We start from the raw sequence: 20318 nt of genomic DNA, 5'->3' as shown, positions 1-20318 counted from the left end.
AAGGAAGTGTCTTAAAAGACACTCACACAAGGTTCAAAAAAGTCTGAACATTTCTGACCTAGAATATATAACATTCACAAGAACACTGGTTACTTTTATTGTTATTAATATTTTCTTTTTTATACCCCTCAACTCCCCCTCATCCCTTACTTAAAAATTAATCTGTTGGCCATCGTATGCCATATAGTAAAGCGAGTGAAATACGTAAATATCCGTCATCGTTGAAGCCGACCACAATTTCAATCTTGATTCAGATGCAGAGTTCCAGTAAACCTATTTAAAACCAAATAAATACAATTTGTGGTTTTCATTTGAAATAAAAAATGAAAGAAAGAAAATGAAAAATAAAAAAAGTTGACATGTGGCACTAAAATTGGCACACAAATAACAACTTGATCATTTTAATTGCATATAAAAATTATAATTAACTTAGGCATATAATTTCAAATAAAATGTTTCTATTTATTCAATGCATTCATTATTAGTCTAGTTTTTCAAATTTTGGCCATTTCTCAGAAAACTTCAACGAAACAAAATATGGCTAAAACATTCCACAATCTAAATTTCTGCGACGTGTCAAGTATTGGAATGAGGGGGAGTTGGCTAAATTGCTATTATTTTGAAATGATAACTGACCCTGACACATTGGGCATCTTGAACAGTGCCATCGATACATGAAATGTAAAAAAAAAAGGAACATCGAGGCAGTCTCTTGAAGAAAAAAAAGAACACTCATGAGTAGACTACAAAAAGTTACTTCAAGGTGCGGTCGAAAAAATAAATCTCGCCATCAGATCCTCAATGGAAGACGTGGAGTTTCGGGAGATCCCTGGAATTTAGGACTCCATGTAGGGGTACTTCCACTCCGAAAGGGGCACCATGGTCTCCTTCACGGTCTGGGGGGAGGCCCAGCGCAGGAGGTAGTGGGGGCCCCCTGCCTTGTCGTTGGTCCCTGGAAAAGAAGAGAGTCGGACATCAGGACGATATGTTAGCATAAAATATTATTTTATTTTATTTAGTTTTTATTCTCGGTCCACAGCCGATAATTTAAAGAAAATAATTTAAAGTTAAGTGTACCTACTTTAAGCCCAGTCTGGTAAAAGTAGAACCTGTCAACTAGTTGGTGCTAACACTTCAATCGACGATTCCCCCACGCCATAATTAATGGCGACTGTTTACTGAAACCATCGGAGATTGCATGTCTCGATGTGTCGATTCAGAAAAGTTGAGTTGTCACCTGATCGACTCGAATTAATTCCACTTGTTGACCGCACGTGCTATGGAGAGGAGTACGAATATTCGCGGTAGTGGAATATGCAAATGAGTGATGGTCGAAGTAGAAGTTAGTGTGGTGACGTCATCGAGGCATGGAATCTCATTGGTTGATAAAACATATATATTGTGGCGAGTGGCAGCGATCACTCTCTCGTTTTTCTTCTTTCAACGATCCCCAGTGGTTGGTTCTGATCGTGAAGCCTAGTCCGGCTCACGTGTGGGGGGTTTTTCCCCGCGATGCTAGCGGGGGTTTTTGTGGTATGTGATGTTTAATCTTCCAAGTCCTGGAATTAGTGAGTCCAGGTGAAGAACCTGTTGTGTTGTGTCCGGCCAATTAAAATGTCGGGGATGTGAGTTCCACGTGTCTACCTGTGATGTTTACCGATCTACGTATTGTGTAATGTTGCCTGTTCAGTCCGGACATTCCTGAAGTGTGATTCGGCGGACCTTTTGTGCGTTTTCTACCTGATCCTTCGGAGTGGCAAGTGACTGCATCGACATCTTGGTGACATTTTTCTTTATATTCTGGAACCACTTTTGTTATGATATTTTGGGGGTGTATTTTATGGGGATGTTATTCTAGTCATATTTAATAAATGTATTTTTCTGAAACATGTTTTTTGCTTGTCTCCAACTTGACATTACACGGCCAGTTAATGTTGGCTTAGTTTAAATATCTTAACTTCTGGATTTTAAACTTAACTTTAATTTATGCCAACACGATATCGTTGAATATCGGGAATAGAGATTCGACCGTGTCCCGATTCAGTTTGCGACTTTTACGCGAGGGGAAGAGCGAGAGAAATGAAATGAAAAAGTAGCAGAAGTTTCTGTTCCTTGGAACCAGATGAATGCAGGAAAAAAAATCAACAAACAAGATATAATACTCCTATTTTTAAGTTAAAAAAATTTAAAAAATAATTTAATTGATTAAAAAAAAAAACGGAACTTTGGACTCCCTTCCGAGAGCGAGAGATGAAGTATCCACGAGAGGAAACATTGCCACTGCCTAAAACCTGAAATAGCTAAACAGTATTTTATCTTAATGTGATGAAACTTTTAATTTGAATATAGTTGTGCCTCGTTGCTGGGAACGAGCCTCAAAACGTCAGAAAAATACTTCAAGCATGGTAAACTCTCGGTTATGCATGGAATGGGGTGGCTAGGAAACTGCAAATAAGCAAATCCATGGATAGTTGTTGATTTATTAATCACATATGCCAGCTCACTGTGTGAACAGATTTACTGAAAGAGATCAAGCTAGGTAAAAGAAAAAATATGAATGGAAGGGGAGAGGAAATTTTTTGAACATACTGGTCCGGTCACTCATTTACACGCATAAGTAGAGTAGATCTAAAAAATCATTAAGTATAACTAATAAGTAATGTAAATCTAAAAATCATTAAGTAGTGTAGATCTAAAAATTAGGTTTAAACTGGTTGGGGCTTCGATGACGTCGAAAGATTCAATGTCATTGGAAGGGAGCGAAAAGGAAAAAATAGGAACGTCTAAAAATGAATTTTTTACTACTTGAGTTGAAAAAATGGGTGCATTTACGGTAGACCCTCGTTTTACGCGATTTCAATTATACAAGGTTTAAGGTTTGACACCTTTATTTTATTTTACGCGGATGAGTTTTGGTTTACATGGAAATGCAAACACATAAAATTTTCCTCTCATTTAAAATCCAAATTCCTAAAGATTGCTGCATTTTGGCGTGCAAATAATCGAGTTTGGGCCACTGGAGATATTTTATACGATTGGTTCCAGAGCTCTTCCCAGACGTAAAGTCATTAAACGCACACAGTTCGGAAGTCGCTGGAAGAAGAGCTTTTAGCAGCAACAAAGTTGGACAAACCCCAACGAGGATACCGATATCGGTGACACACAACCAAAAATGTTCACTTTGAACATTTTGAGACATTCCTAGACAATAGAAATGCTCTTTCTGATTTGTTAGTGAATGAAAATTCTATGATGGAAATGACCTAAGTGATCACGGATGCGTTAATGCTCGGCAAAGAACTACAAAGAAAAATTCTTCTCTTTATAAACAGGACATGAAATTAATGTATGTTCTCTTTATGCATGTCGTGCATAAAAGCAGGGGTGCAGAAAATGTTTTTAACATCAACATTTCCCCCAATTTGTATGAAAATTTCCCCAAAATTTTACCATATGCTATATGTTTCAGATAAAAATTCATTCCTATTACTATAGGTAGAGATAGTTTTTTGGGGGAAAAAAAGCAATTGCATCTTTAAAACTAATAGAATGAACTAGTAGCCTTAGAACTTGGTATCTAAAAAGCAAATTAAGTAAAGTAAGTAATACAAATTAAGTAAAGTAAGTAAGTTAAGTAAAGCAAATTCAGTAATTAAGTTTTAATTAAAATATCATACCTACATTAATTTTAAATGTAAATTATTATCCAACAAATAGTTGATGAAAACATAAAGAGTGGTGATGCAAAAGAAAATGCATTCAAAAAACACTTGCAGAAAAAAAAAATTGGATTTTTCTTTTTTTTAAATCGAATCTGCAAAATTTTCCCCAGATGGTTCAAATATCCCCCGAGCCTAGATCGCCGGATCGGACATATTCTGCACCCGTGCATAAAAGTCGATATAAGTGAACATTAAACTTAACATAAAATTATTCATCACTAGAATGATCTACGGAACCTAACCCCTATTTCAACACTACTATCAGGTCTCAATTTACACAGCATTTCTGTAGAACGTAACCCCCACATAAAACGAAGGTCCACCATATTTAACATTTAGTTCATCATTGCAATATTTTATTTTATTTTCCCCAAGTGTGAAAGGCCGTGGTGTACTGCATCAATGTGCTGTCCTCAGGGGTGATTGTGACTCCATGAAAAAATACCTGAACTTTTTTTGCCCAAGAAGAAAAAGTGTTTCGATGGTTACATATATATACATTATGTGTATGTACACATTATATTATGTATATAAATCATTTATATACATAATTTGTTGGGGCTAAAACTCGAAGTTTTAATTGGATTTAATACGTCCATGTGCATGGTGGGAGTTAAATTCTTTTAATTTGTTTCATTTCTTGAAATTTTTCAAAGATTCTTCTTATCTAGCCTTTATTCATTCCCCCACGGCTGTTCTTCGATAATTACCATAGATTTTACAAACCATGACCGTAGCTTAAGCTTTATACCAAACAAAACGTCTTCAATTTGGTCTTTTGGTGTTTCATTAAACATCGCCCTAAATTTTACAAAAGAGGGTTTTTCTGAAAATATAGAAGTTCCGGTATTTTCGAAGATGAAGATACCGGAATTCAAGATGAAAATACCGGAAATCTGGTAAAATACCGGAATACAATCACCCCTATGTCCTAGCACTCACCAGACAGTCTTCCTCCTCCGAAGGGCTGTTGTCCCACCACAGATCCCGTGGACTTGTCGTTGATGTAGAAGTTGCCGGCAGACATCTTCAGAGTCTCCGTGGCCTTCTCCAGCCAAGCCCTGTTCGAAACAGAAACCCCGTCATTCTCCGTTGAAACTAACACAAAGAAAAGGACTCGCCGTTTCTTTACAAATTTATACTTGTAGTTGAGTTATGGCTGTGAATGATTTTATCTATCGTTTTTGCGCCAGCTTCAAAAATTATGTTTAAAAGTATTATCGATGGTGTTTAAAGAATAAAATTATTTTTCACTTTTTAGAGCAATTTTGAAGTCGGTTCTATTTTTTTTTTTTCAAAATTTTTTTATTACATGTATTTCTGAACCACGCTATTGTACATTCATGCTCCCTGCAACTATTTATTCTTCAGAAACCCACGGGTACAAATGTTTGATAAGATTTATTAACAAAACACACATACATAACAGTAAGCAAAATAAAATAAAATAAAGTTAAATCATACAAATTATCTCTACATAGTATAAAATGAAGTCTCCAAAAAGCGTATGTGTGTTTGAACTCGCAAAACTCGAGAACAACCCGGCCGATTGCGCTGAAATTTTCACAATTTGTTCCTTTAAGTCCTGAAAAGGTTTGCAGACCAGTTCGAATAAAATTCCATGAATGGTTGTTTTTTTATTCCGATTTACGTCAAATTTTCACATAAATTCTCAAATATGGGGGTGAAAAATTACTTGCACATATTATTACATATCGTTAGAAAGGGTAGAATTTTCCGCGTTCTACGCAGTTTGTTCCAATGCTATAACTTTATTACGGCGGGAGTTATTTGCGTTTTCAGCTCGAATTTGTTTAGGCTTAGCTGAAATTTAGGCACTACTTTCTTCATTAAATCCATCAATAAAAAGTGAAGGAATTGTCCCACAGCTTTCTTTTTGACGCCATTGGAAAAAGCAACCTTTTTCACTCCAGATCTAACTCGACCAATGGTGGAAAAAATAAGCTTATATCTCGAAAGGAAAAAAAGTTACAAGCCTTTTTAAATCAAGTTTAAAAAATCTCGATTCCATTCAAATTGTGAACCATTTTCTTTCGCATTTTAATTCCTTAAACTTATTTTATTTTGTGCTTCCATGGTCCATCTTCAGGGTCTCCGTGGCCTTCTCCAGCCAGGCCCTGCTCAAAACAGAAACCCGTCATTCTCCGTTGAAACTAACACGAAGAAACGGACTCCCCGTTTAGTAGATGAGATAACCAACAGAGCCAGAATGGGGGGCTTCAATCCCGAGGGGTTATCTCGACCGTTTTAACAAGCAACGATAAAATTAAAAATTTTAATAAAAACTCTCGACTGAGTCGCAACTGTAAAATCAAGAGGGAACAGGGTTGGCAAGTTTTTGCAGGGGGTGGAAAAAAACCATGGAAAAACCACGGTTTTTACCGCTCAGCAAAAATAGGTTTTTGCCAGTTTTTGCCAAAGTGGCAAAAATAGATTTTGTTTTCACAACTTACGGTCAGTTTTTTTCCTTTTTATATAAAAGTAAAAAGCATGAAAAGATTTTGATAAAATTTTAATTCAATTATTTTTATAGTTTAAAAAAAATTAAGGTTTAACTTACTTTTAAAGTTATGGAGCATTTTTACTTTTAAATTTTTAAACATTAACATAAAATTTCAGTTTGTAACCACTAAGACAAATAATTAACTTACAATGAAAATGTAATTAGATTGTTTATTATAGCATTTTTTACAGAATACTAAATATCTATATAAAGTATACTTAATCAAGATGCAACTATAAAATAAAAGAAATAAAAGTTGACTCATTCTGAAAAAAATGTTTTAGCAAACATTTAAAATCTTAAGTTTTGCAATCCCAACATTTGTTTTTAATTTATTTTTCACCTTATAAATTAGAAGTAACATGGAGAGACATAACTAAAATTTATATTATATTGTCACTATTTCTTGATTGACACTATAATGCTACTTTATTTGCAATTAGGTTTTTGCCGTTTTTTCCATTTTTGTCGGTTTTTTCCATTTTTGCCATGGTTTTTTCCACTGTCCCGGAAAAAATACCTTTTTTCCGGCAAAAAACCCAGCCCTGAGAGGGAAAATTGAAAATCCTTTTAAAAGCCATATACAGTTTCACCATCGATTACATGGAAAGGCTAATATCCGGTTTATAGGCAGAAATGGACCTATCTATTAGTCTATAGGGGTGTTAGTGGGTTTGTTTCTGATGTGCACTGTTGCCTCTCTATTATTTAGCCTTAGTTTCGTAAAAATGAAAATTTGCTCGCAGCAGCATTTTTTAAATCTAAAGTATATTCGATGTATATTCTCACGGCAAAAATGAATTAATTTATTTATTCACAACAAAGTTTTGAGCTTACCATTTTGCTTTTACGTTCCTGAACGAAATGAAAATATTTTTTCTTTCTGTTGTTTCCATGGTAACTATTTTTGTCTTCCCTTATTTTATTTCTGAGAATGCAATAAATGAATAAGGCGCTAGTGACATTACAAATCGCGTGTATCAATATCCCATTGCTATTTTCCCCTCTCCCCCACTAGATTCCTCCAGATGGAATCGTCTTTACTTGGCAGATTGCCAGATTACATACAATCCGCGGTCAAACAGTACTATCAAAAACCAATGTCAATTATTTCATTTGCTATTCAATAGAAACTGGCAAACAGATAAAAATTTTAAATCATTGCGTTTCATTTCCTTGTCGGCCAACAATAATTCGATTATCAATCGCGTGAATAGAGGCTTAGCCATTATTAAAATCTGCTTTAAAAAACATAATTCGAATTCTATGAAACATGGATGTTCCAAACACATTCTATCAGACACGGAAAAAAATTCTCTTTATTTTGGTAATAAATTCTAAAATTTTTACATATGTTTTCATTGCAAAAATCACGAAAAACCTTTAAGAGATTTTTAATTAATAACTTTATTAATGAATGTCATCCAAAGATGCAACCTAGCTAAGAACACTCTCGATCAACTCTCATTTCGTACACTTTTTTTTTTCAAAATCGGTCCATCCATTTCAGGGGCCAATCCAGGATTTTTTTCTTGCTACCTATTTTTGTGAAAGTATTGCATCATTCTATGTTTGTGAAAGTTTTTTTATTTTATCAGCATTGTGTTTGTGAACTTTTAGAGGCATCCTAATTTTTGTAAAAGAAGTAGTGGAACAAGTGAAATTTTAGTTCGAAAAAGTGTAAATGTCATCTAGTATTTTTAACAGGTTTCGTTTTTTTTGGGGGGGGGGGGAGCTAAAAACCTAAGAAGTACGAAAAATACCATCGTAATTTCAGCTTAATGGGCTATGTACTGTGTACAATGTAGGAAATGATGAGAAAAACAGTTCCCCAAAACAGATGTTTAAAGATTGCGATACTATTGCATAAATACACTTTGGTGTGAAACAGCTAAAAATGAGTTAAAATACTACAACAAGGTTTCTATTTAAGCGATTGTTCATATAAACCTGCTTATAATTTTATTTTGTGAGTCAATTTTGTTTTAAACAGAGAAACAAATTTCATATTTTAAAATGCGAGTTTTTGTGAAATTTTCGATGTTTTTGTGAAGCTACCTATTTTATTACTTGATTTTTGTGAAAGTACCGATTTCAAAACAAGATTTTTGTGAAGGGTACCGAAAAACGGTAGCAAAATCAGCCTGTATTGGGCCCTGCATTTAGGGGCTAGAGTGCTACAGACACACAGACATGTCAAACAACCCCCTTCCTTTGTGTGTCGGGGGTTAAAAACTGCATTTTAATGTAATTTTTTAATATTTTTATTTTTGAACAACAAAGCTGCTTTCATTACTTTTACTGAAAATTCAATGCACAATTTATTTAACAAGTAAAAGGTTATCTTCAATGAAGTGACAAGATTCCCCATGTCCCCTACTCGAAGGGACTTTAGTTCAAAAGGCAATGCATTTGATGAAAACGGGTACCTTATTTTCCTGCGTATTATCTGAGGATTATCTGTTAAAAAAGGCAAAGTTTATGAGTTGCGGATTATACCCAGCCACTGATTATCAGTGCTTTTTTTCCCCTTAACACCAACGCAACTAGTCCAAACAAAGTCCAACAACTTGTCTGTTTAACTTGGTCTGAGTTCTTGTTCTTAGTTCATTTAGTCCTTGTTTTGAACTTTATTTCTTGAATCTCGAATTAATATGATGAACTTTGATTTCGTTAGTATTATTTACAAAAGTTTTAGTTATAGTAGTTGCTTTTAATATTTTAAGTAAAATAAAACATGTCTTTATAAATTTTTTGAGTTCTAGAGTGAATTGCAAATTTTCTGAAAGTATAAAGTTACAATTCAGTTACCATACCTTTTAGTGTAGTGCATCAAAATGGTCTCATTGTTTTCGACAAAAAGAATGAGCCTCGAATAAAGCGGCTATTGATCAACTCCTAAATTTGCATCATTCCCATACTTGCCAACTTTCAAAGAAAGAAAAACAGGAGATTCCACTCTAGGTATATTGGCGATTCACCAGCGACATATCTTCACAACAGAATTATTAAATTATGCTTTTAAATAACATGGATACTAAATTTAAAGTGTAATGGGGATTTTTCACAGATGTAAGTTAATTGGTAGCAGCAAGAAAAACATACTGCAAAGGAAAAACCAAATAATGAGTGAATTAGCTTAAAGTTTCGTACATTCCCCAGTCTCTACCAAAAAGGAAGCTACAAAAATTTAATTACTAAAACCCGGGAAAAAAATCAATATATAACTAAAATAAAATATAAATTAAGTAGGTATAGGGTAGCTCATGTTGAAACCACTTCAAACTTCCAAAGTAATTGAAATATTTCCAAGATGCAAAAGGATTGAAATCTGCTGCCATTTTCGGCAAAGCAAGCGTTTCGTTGAACATGCAAAGTGTAGAGCCTCCAAAAAATTAATTTTAACAAAATGGGTTATTAATCGGAAAAATTCTCATTCCCTGACATTGGTAGACAAGAAAGAGGCGCCATCTATTGAGAAGAAAGTGAAACTTTTTGATGATTGACCGGAAAAACTACAAAAAACGGGAGAAAATCGTAAAAAAACGGAAAATCGGGAGATGGAAGCAAAAAACGGGAGTCTCCCGTTAAAAACAGTAGAGTTGGCAAGTATGCATTCCCCTTTTTACGGGCAAAGAATCGAAAACCGATTCGCTCACCTGTCCTGTGCAAAGATGGCTCCCGTGAGGGCGTACTTGTTGTCCCTGGCCAGCTCCAGGGCGGCATCCAGGTCCTTGTCCTCGTAGACGTAGATGACCATGATGGGCCCGAAGATCTCCTCCCTCATTGTGAGGTCCAGGGGGTCCTCAGTCAGCAGGATGGTGGGCTCGATGAAGTAACCCTTCCTGCAACACAGTCAATCGTCGGTTTCAAATAAGCACCCAAACTACACTTCAATAGTTACAGCCAACAATAAAAACAAAAGTAAATTTACAACGGACAACAACTGCATCTCTTAATTTTTTTTTTTGAAACTTATCAAAAATGATCTCCTAAATTTAAAAATCTGCTTTTTTTTTGCACACAAAATTTGATCAAGATATATAGGGAGAGTGTGGACTCATAGTAGGAATTGAAAAAAGGTGGACGATCCCATGTAAATCAGCAGGTGTACTCTATTTTAAAAAAAATGCACTCACGTGTCGTCGCACTTTCCCCCGGCCAATACGGTGACTTTGGGGGTGGAGTGGGCGTGGTCTATGAACCCCTTGACCTTGGCGAATGCCCTGTCGTCGATGACGGCGGACACGAAGGTTTCCGGCTCCAGGGGAGATCCCATCTTCACTTCCTTGACAATCTCCAGCAGACCCTCCTTGATCTGGAAAACGTTAGAGACGCATTCAGACGTAAAACCCTTCGCAATGTCTCGTACGGTGGAACTATTACAGTGCAGAACCTTTTATCCGGGAACCAAAAAACCGGGAAACCAGAAAACCGGCAACTTTTTTCCGATTTTCCCGCTATTTTTTAAAAATAAGCATATTTGGCAATTTTTGAAAAATTAAACATTTTCTTTGAAATACCAAAAAGAATATGACTGCTTTCTTAATAAACACCATATTACCCACGCATAATTTGGGAAAATGTTTGCAAGCATCAACTTCAAGTTGTTATCCTTTATGCGGAGCAACATTTCCGAAATATTTTCTTGATAAAAAGTACATTCGTAAGTCTGAAATTTTCGCCTTTCATTCTAACTGAAAGCTAAGGAAATAAATATTGTCACATTCTAATGCAGTATTTTATTGAATGGCCTATAATTAAAGGCATTTAGCGTAAGTGACGTTGCGAAAGTGCGGGTAACGCCGAAAACCAGATTCGCAAATTTTCCGAATAGTTGGTCGTGAAATCTATAAATCCATTTAACGCAAGACTAATAAGGCTGCAAGAATTCATAAATCAAATTTCTGTTGATATTAACGAAATGCAAAACTATTAGTTATCAATAACTACCTTAATCGCAAACATAAAACCTTTACAAAAAAATTAAAAAAAAAAAAAAAAAACGCGATCATGAAAGCGAATTTTTTTTTAACACTATAGTAAAAAACCTGCACATTTAGGTTCAAAAACTTATTTTTTTGCCCTTCCCTTCATTTTCTTTCGTTTTAAAACATCGAAAAGTGGTAGATTTTTTTTTCCAAACAGAATGTGAGGGTCACGGGTATTATAAATAACTTAAGTTTTTTGGTGTTTAAACTATTCTCTCACCATGTAAGTTTTTAAAATTTTGATATTTATAAGCATTTCTGAACTGTTTTCTTCCTATTTTAACATGCATAACTGTTTATTATAGTAATTTAAGTTTCACAAACAATCGGCCAATAGCTTTAGCAATCCAGAAAACCGGGAAATTCAGATATCCGGGATAGCGATGGTCCCGAACTTCCCGGATAATTGGTTCTCTACTGTATATAATAAAAGTATTGAACTTATCTGTTTCAAATCAGCAGAGTGAAGAACCTTTAGTAAAAACCTTTTATTCAACATAGAACACAACTTGCTTCTTGCAAGATACAGCACTGAACAACACATATTGAAAAAACAAAACATGTGGCAGAAAGCCAACAGCTGTAAATGCAGTTACATGTGCAGCCAACACATGATTGACATCATCCTATTTTAATTTGCTTCTAGCCCTTGACCAATCACATGTTGGCTACAGTTAAGAAACTGAATCACTAATTTTATCTAAAGAAATACTTACTCTAATTTTATATTTATTTTAATAGATAATTAAATAAGTTTATTATTTATTAACATGAAAGAATACTCTACAGGAATCTCGATAACTTGACATCGTAAGGGAACATGAAAACATGTTGGATGCCAACTTACCGAGGTTCCATCATTTTAATTCCTAAAGAGTTTATGTATCATTTACTCAACATTCACATTGAACCCAAACCTGTTTTTTAGGCAGTCTTTTTTTTTGTGATTTTTTTCGTGCATTTTTTTTTTTTTTTGTGCGGTATGTTAAAATTTCAATCAGGGATTCAAATGACGAAAATATTTTTAAAACCAGTTTGAGGCACTATCTTCAAGTAACAACATAGGCACCCCAATGGGAAAGCACTGTGACCTCCCAAAAATTTCCTTATTCGGGAAATTTTGCCCGACTACTCGGCAAAAAAATATCATCACATGGTTTATTTCGATTTTGTTCAAAGATTATTTCGTAAATTTTACGGTTATTTTCTATGCGAGACTTTTTTTATGTGGTCCCTATCTGCTGCATAAAAAAAAAATTATGCAGCGAAAGCACCATTTTAAATCTACTCGTGAAATTTCCAACATTTTTTTTTATGCGGCCCCCTATCCACCCGCATAAAAACAGGTTTGGGTGCATTCAAATTATTTCCAGTAAACGAATCTTATTTTATTTTCGTTTTCTTTTTTTGAAAAGTACAAAAGAAAATCTCTTATACTATTTGAATACCTCGCATGGAATCATTCCATCATTTTCGAAAAGAAATGTAAGAGCTTCTTGTCAGACAACTGGTCCTGCTTACACTTGTTTGAAAAACATGTCACGGTGCCTTCTTTCTCTAAAAGATTCTCCTGGGTCCATTTATCCTACCTTTTCCCAGCCTTTTTAGAATTACACTAACGGCACTTTGTGGCCGACCTCCCTCGGATAAAAGATGGAACTTTCTAAAAGACGATTGTTGATCCGAGACACATAAAAATGACGCATCAATGGAGGTGCTGGCCAAAAAGGGGACGTCATAAAAATACACAAAACCCTCTTTCAGGGTTTGTACTGTTTCTGGAAGGCAACGAGCTGATGTGTGTGCATCACACGACTTCCTTTTACTCCAATTAAATGTCATTTCCCCATCATTGGCAATTTTAATGTGATTCAATTGTTTACTCTCTAAATATCACCAACAGCGACCATAATTAAAACCAAATTAAAAAAAAAAAAACATCGCAAAATTTGTCGCCAAGTTGGCGACAAAACTTGGCGACCAAAAGACTGGCAATGTATCGCCAAGTGTCCGCCAAATGATAACACCACTTGAGTTTACATCGAAATTAATGATTTCCCCCCAACAAGGGGCAAAAGACCTCCTTAAGTACATCTGAATGAAACCAAAACTGAAGGTGCACAACGAGGCCCCACTAGGAGTCTACGTACCAAATTTCAACTTTCTAGGGCATACCGTTTTTAAATTATGCGAGACACATACACACATACGCACATACATATGTACATACAGACGTCACAAGAAATTTCGTCGTAATTAACTCGGGGGTCATCAAAATGGATATTTTGGGTGTCTCTAGGTTCCTAGGCATATATTCACGTGTGGTCGGGTTGAAAAATAAACCCAACATTCATTCGATGGTGAGAAAAATGGAAATGAAAGCCAATTTTTGAATGAAATTTTTTTCGCGAATACAATACTTCCTTTTTTGTAAAAGGAAGTAAAAATAGAGGACGTTTCGAGGACCTACAATGTTCTTAAAGACCTCCAACATTTTGCAACAGGATACAATGTTCTTTAAATGCTGGAAATAGTTCCTCCATTCACGAAATGTACGAGAAATACCGGCATGTTTTAAGAAATATTTTATTCAAAACAAAATTTTAAAAAATGATGAGTTTATATATAAGCATTCTCTCAAAAATAAAAAACCTACTGAGAAATGAATCACAACTAAAGTTTGAAAAAAAAAAAGAAAAAGCACATTAAAATAATTTTAAAACGTCAATTTAAAGTGGTAGAGGTATTATTTCTTATATTTTTCCGTAACATTTTTCGTACATGTTTCTCTGGTTTATTTTTATGATCTGAACCTAAATTTCAACTAAAAATAAAAGATTTTATTTTTTTTTTAAATATTTTCACCCAAAATTTTGGAAAATTTTGATATTCTTTACTAATAATAAATCTGAAAGTCTCTCTGTGTGTCAGGATCTCTGTGACGCGCATAGCGCCTAGACCATTCGGCCGATTTTCATGACATTTGGCACAGAGTTAGTTTGTAGCATGGGGGTGGGCACCTCGAAGCGATTTTTTGATAATTCGATGTGGTTCTTTTTCTATTCCAATTTTAAGAAAAAAAAATATCATAAGATGGACGAGTAAATGACGAAATTATCATAACGTGGAACCGTAACATGGGTACAAGCCCATTGGCGAGAAAATTTAACATACATTATTTGTAAATACAGGCAAATGGAAAGACCTTTTAATTTTTCTATTACGGGTAAAGCCGTGCGGATACTACTAGTAACTTATAAAACTTAAAAAAAATAATAATAAAATAAATTTTAAAAAATAAAATTAATTAAGGTTCAAATTATAAAAAAAAAAGGTCACAGAAAGATAGATATATAAGAAATACATATATACATATATAAAAAACTTTCTGAAATATCACGCACACAAAACAAGAAACCAGCAAAACCTGCACCTGAGAAAAAGACACTCTAAACACAGCAGCTGTTAACACATATCTCCATGGGGAAAAGTTACGCATTTTCATGATAACTTGAAAAGTTTTTTGCGTATGGTAATAAATAAGGTATCAAATTCGTGAAATACACTTCCAGCTCAGTCATTTCCAGCCGAGGACTGCAGTTTCGTGCTTATTAGCACTCATCAGCCCGGCATGGGAAAGTGACTGAGCCGGAGATGGAAAACCTCTTAAGGAAGCCAAGAGTGCCAAACAAACTGGTAGCTAACATAGAATTAGCAGACCAGACGAGTGCCCGAAGCAATGGTTCGGTTCAACTCGAAGATTGAAGACAAGGCAGGTATATTCAGTAAATTACCGGGCACATTAATTGCTTCGGTCACTCGTCTGGTCTGCGCTAATTCTGTGTTAGCTACCAGTTTGTTTGGCACTCTTGGCTTCCTTAAGAGGGTCTCCACCTCCGGCTCGGTCACTTTCCTGTGCCGGGCTGATGAGTGCTAATAGGCACGAAACTGCAGTCCTCGGCTGGAAATGACTGAGCTGGCGGTGTATTTCTGCTTTAGCCCTGGCTAATGGGCGGTAATTTACTGAACATACCTTGCCTCGCGTTCAATCTTCGAGTTGAACCGAACCATTGCTAAAGCAGAAATACATGAAATACACCGCCAGCTCAGTCACTTCCAGCCGAGGACTGCAGTTTGGTGTTTATTAGCACTCAACAGCCCGGCATAGGAAAGTGACCGAGCTGGAGACGGAAAACCTCCTAAGGAAGCCAAGAGTGCCAAACAAACTGGTAGACAATATAGAATTCTGAATATAAGGTAGCAAATTGTTCAGAATTAAATTATGCATGACCTATATTTTTTCCAGAAATTCGAAAATTTTGATAAAGGTCCTTAGACTTCTTATCGAATCTGACTACATCGATACAAACAACAGAAACCCACCTGTGGCCATAGGCTCCTGGGCACGTAGGCCCTGTCCAGGGCAGAGCACTTCTGCCCTCCGTACTCGAAGGCAGACCTGATGGAGGAGGTCACAACGCTCTTCACGTCAGCAGAGGGGTGCACAAAGTGGTAGTTCTTGCCCCCACACTCTGCAAAAGAATCCAGGCATTAGTAACGCCAATTTCCTATCTCGAATTTCTAGCATAATATTCACTCGATCGACTTTCGGAAAGGAGCATCTGTAAAAATTTTTCATGCTCCCTTCTCAATTTTCAAATTTTGCTCAAACTTAATAGATACTGCACGGAACCAAGAATGATGTAAAAACGAGCCGATGTGTGTGCATCACATGACTTCCTTCTACTCCAATTTAATGTCATTTCCACATTTTTGGCAATTTTAATGTGCAGGGGCCAATCCAGGATTTTTTTCTCGCTACCTATTTTTGTGAAAGTATTGCATCATTCTATTTTTGTGAAAGTTTTTTTTTTATCAGTATTGTTTCTGTGAAATTTTAGACACATCCTAATTTTTGTAAAAGAAGTAGTGGAACAAGTGAAATTTTAGTTCGTAAATTGTAAATGTCATCTAGTATTATTTTTAACAGATTTCGTTTTTTTTTGGGGGGGGGGGGGGGTACTAAAAACCTAAGAAGTACGACTCGGATGTTCCTAATCAGTCAGACTCGGATAAAATGAAAAGCTTTCTGCAAACACAAATCCTAACTGGAGAATTTTCTGCAAATGATTATTTTGCCTAACTCACCCTTGAATAAAGAATTACATTTATATTCAAATAGGAAAGAGGCCAAAAAAAAAAGGGGGATTGAAATCTTTCAATTTTTTTTACAATAACATACAGTTTGTGCTTATTTTTCACCAACTGAAGAAAACTGCCAAAACCATTATTTTTTTCACACTTGTGCTTTAAAAGGCTTTTGGAGAAAGGCTTCAACGGAAATAAACTGGTTTTTTTAATAGAAATAAACTAGTTTAAAATTTTTTTTTTTTTTAAACATTTATTAGTATGAAAAAAAATTCAGAGCCAAAAATTTTTCTGCGAATGCTGCTCGCGCATTGGTCTACATTGATAGACATCGGTAAACGATATTTAACCGCGTTCCTAACGTAATGTAATATAAAATCGACTTTATTCAAATTAGATTAACTTCTCCACTCTTTCGGCAGGTGTAAAGTTTCGGTTTTAGGTTGGCATCCTTTGATGCCCAATCCTATGCAAACGAGGCAAGTATAAATAGTGAACGATTCCAATCGTTCTCTCTCTCTTCTTTTGTGTTAGGTCCGGTAGGTGTTGGGGAGTTGCGAACTCAACCTCCGCTTATGGCCAGGGTTAATTTTTATTAACTTATTTTTGTTACTTTCTTTATTTTAGTTTCTATGGACCAATAAATTTTTGGGAAGATTTCAAACAAGTTTCCAATGTTCATTTCTTCACATTAACATCTGATTCTGCATCTTCCACTGTGTGGTATTATCTCTGCTTGCATAAGCATGTAACATTGTCGACCGACTTACGGAATTCAGCCTTTCGGCTTTTCGTTTAAACATCGTAAGTTATCATACATCATGCAAGACTGCGAGTGATCAGCACAGGGGTGCAAGTAGACTCAAGTAAAATTTTCGGAAGACAGTAAAACTTTTCGAAAGGGTTATTTTTTTCAATAAAATACTTCAGTTCTAGAGTGTTGTCAGATCCAAATAGCAACCCAAAATTTTTGGAAATGTGTATCAGTAAAATTTTTTCATGCATACTTCTCAATTTTATTTGATTAAAATTTTGCTCAAATTTAGTAGATAATGCACATAATTAAGAATGATGTAAAAAATATGAGTGTAAAAGGTAACAGTAAGGCAACTTATATTATTAATAAATTTAAATTGAAGGATATGCTCACCAACATTTTAGGTAAGTTTAAAATAATGGAAACAATCTCGAGTTTAGGTCGCTCGTAACATTTTCTGGCTTATTTATCACTTACAGTCTGAATTCCTTAACATTGATATTCCATTGCCATCTTAAAAGCCTTCGAACAATTTTTAGAAATGATTAACAACCTACAGAGCTGATATCTTTTAAAAATTCAAAATCATAGCAGAATTTTGCAGTTGGGTGATAGCTGTGGCAGATTTAAAAAAACTGATGAATTGTCAACAGTATAAAGAGCAAAAAAAAATACTTAAAAATTTTAAATATGATACAGAAAATATTAAAACAGAATAAAAAACCTACAGCACCTACAGCCTTGAAATTTTGTACAAAATTGCTTCGAGCTCAGGGGAGTGTACACCTGGGGTTTTGTTTTTTTTTAATTTCAAATTATTCTTTCGTAATGAATTTTTTAAGCTCAAATTTCGCGTAAATTACCTATTAAAGGGGTGAAAATTACTTGCACTTATTAATATTGCATATTGCTGGAAAGGGTAGAATTTTCCATGTTCTACGCAATTTTTTTTCCATGCTCTAACTTAAATACAGCGGGAGTTATTTGCGTTTTTAGCTCAAACTTTTTTAGGCTTAGCTAAAATTTAGTTGCTGCTTTCTTCATTAAATCTATCAATCAATTTAGAATAATCGCATCTCCATTAAAGTTATTGATGTATTATTTGGCCTTGCCATAGTTACGTCTTTTCGATTCGCATGTTTCTTCTTCCTTATTCACAAACTTTAAGGGTTTCGATTTTAACGGAAAATCTTAGGCTACACTCAATTCAAGCTCCGAGCAAAATATATTACTGGAGACCACGAATATGAAAGTGACTTATAAAACGTACAAAACTGCAGTGTTGCAATTCGGAACTCCAGCGCTCGAATACGCTGCCTTGCGGTGATTTACAAAACTGCAAATGAAACTAAAACATTGCCACGTTGCATTCCACGTGTGTCTGTTGACGTAAACACAGGCAGTTTGTTCCGAGTATTTATTAACGCAATCGATGTGTCTTAGTTTGCTTTCAGCTACAGAAATTAATTCGTCCCTCAGTAGTATTCTCGAGCTTCTCAAAATAATGTTAGTTTTCATTATTTCCTTAATAATTGGTGAAAGCGAAAATTCTGGATTAACAAACTTGGATAACGTTATACAAGGTAAAAAATTTTATTGTTTTGTATGAATTTGTAAGAATATGGGGTTTTTTTAATCTTAAATTAATTAAACTTACCATATTTTACAGCAGTATTTATTTGGAATGGACGGTATGCAAAATATTTTCTTGAATATATTATCGTAGAACGAAATAAATAACCGAGAAAGAATTTACTTTATTCCTTTTATTCTCAGCTGAAAGATTTCGCCAAATTTGTTTAGGGTTATAATTTTAGTATAGTGCGAGCAAAGTAGCCTTGGCGAGATTTCGCATTTTTAGTTAAACCATTTTTAATTTTTATCATGAGTGGAATAAAATGGTAGTAAGATTACAGAATTCGATAAGTAAAAAGAAATAATTGTCAGTCAACTGAAAAGAAAACTACCACCATATATCCGTGAGAATTTTGTTGATGATTTGCATAACATGACACAATTAAATCGTAACTCAGAAATTAGAAACATCGAAACAGAAAATTTTTAAATTAACCGATTCGGGAATTCGAGAGAAATAACTCAGCTGCAAATGGAAAACAATAAGCGCTAGTCAAGCAAGGCAAAAAAGTATCAAAAAAGTATCATCTTCTTTCGATAACAATTTGTAATGTCATATTGAATTTTTTAGCATTAATTGTTGTTCTTGTCAGGCCACAATTTTTATTTAGTTTTATCAAGAATTGATAAATATCGAATTCAACATCGTGGAAATAGCTGCTTAGAACTACGAACTACGTAGTTTGCATTAATCTTTGACGTTTAGTAATGCTTCTTGAATTCTCATTTCTTTCTACGTGGGCCAGAATATCCACAAGACTTTGAAAATTAATTTAAAAAGAATAAAGCGAAAAAATCATACGTACGAACAAAAATCACAACACTTTTAGCACTTTCTTCGTCGCCATGTGCGTTTGTTTTAGTTTTCAAGTCCGCCATTAGACAGTGACTTCAGTGCCCCCTATAGTTCGTTGGAGTTGCGAATGCTCAGGAGCCCCTTAGCCCAAGTTATTTTGAAACCTGGGGAAGGGGTGCTTTTTGTTCCAAAGGGAACTAATCAGTTTCTTTCTAATTGACGATTCAAATCTTTGCGAATCAAATAAGACTGCGAAACAATCTTCGGGGGTTGGTGAGCGTTAGCAAGCAGAGGGCAGAGCCCCCTAGTAAATTTCAAAATAGAAAATTGTAATTTTTGAACCCGCTTTCATAGCGTCGTATTTTAAAGCTGTAATTCATAGGCTGTAAAATTTTACAGCCTATGAATAACAAATGAATTACAATACTGTAAAATTTTACAGAGGTGGGTGCAAGCAGATCTTGAAATGTCTAAAATATCGTGACAGACACGGAAAAGCATAAAGCACCCTCCTGATTTGTAAGGAAATTTTCAAAATTCTCGGAGTTTTCTCGGTTATTTGGTTGAATTTTAAATTCCCTGTATCTCCTGTTTTTTTTTTAAGGATTCCCCGTAGCGAGGCAACCCTGCACAACTGTTAAGACGACTGTTAAAAATATTGACATACCTGCCAACATTCAAAGATAATAATCCAGTACATTTTTTCAATGCGGCGCAATATCGCTTTTTCCCATGTTATTGAGGG

At 34.9% G+C, this 20318-nt stretch overlaps 1 protein-coding gene across 1 annotated transcript in view; it reads right to left on the bottom strand.

Moving 5' to 3' along the window:
• Nucleotides 1-814: 814 nt before the first annotated feature.
• Nucleotides 815-20318, bottom strand: part of LOC129226118 (delta-1-pyrroline-5-carboxylate dehydrogenase, mitochondrial-like) — a 55445-nt gene continuing 35941 nt past the window's right edge. Inside the window, 5 exon segments of the mRNA XM_054860718.1 lie at nucleotides 815-952; nucleotides 4665-4783; nucleotides 9906-10091; nucleotides 10386-10564; nucleotides 15621-15769. Coding sequence (XP_054716693.1) covers nucleotides 837-952; nucleotides 4665-4783; nucleotides 9906-10091; nucleotides 10386-10564; nucleotides 15621-15769 — 749 coding nt within the window. The 3' untranslated portion in view covers nucleotides 815-836.

Source organism: Uloborus diversus, chromosome 7 (assembly GCF_026930045.1).
Source record: "Uloborus diversus isolate 005 chromosome 7, Udiv.v.3.1, whole genome shotgun sequence".
In the NCBI taxonomy this organism is placed as follows: Eukaryota; Metazoa; Arthropoda; class Arachnida; order Araneae; family Uloboridae; genus Uloborus; species Uloborus diversus.
This window is presented reverse-complemented; position numbering and strand designations above follow the sequence as displayed.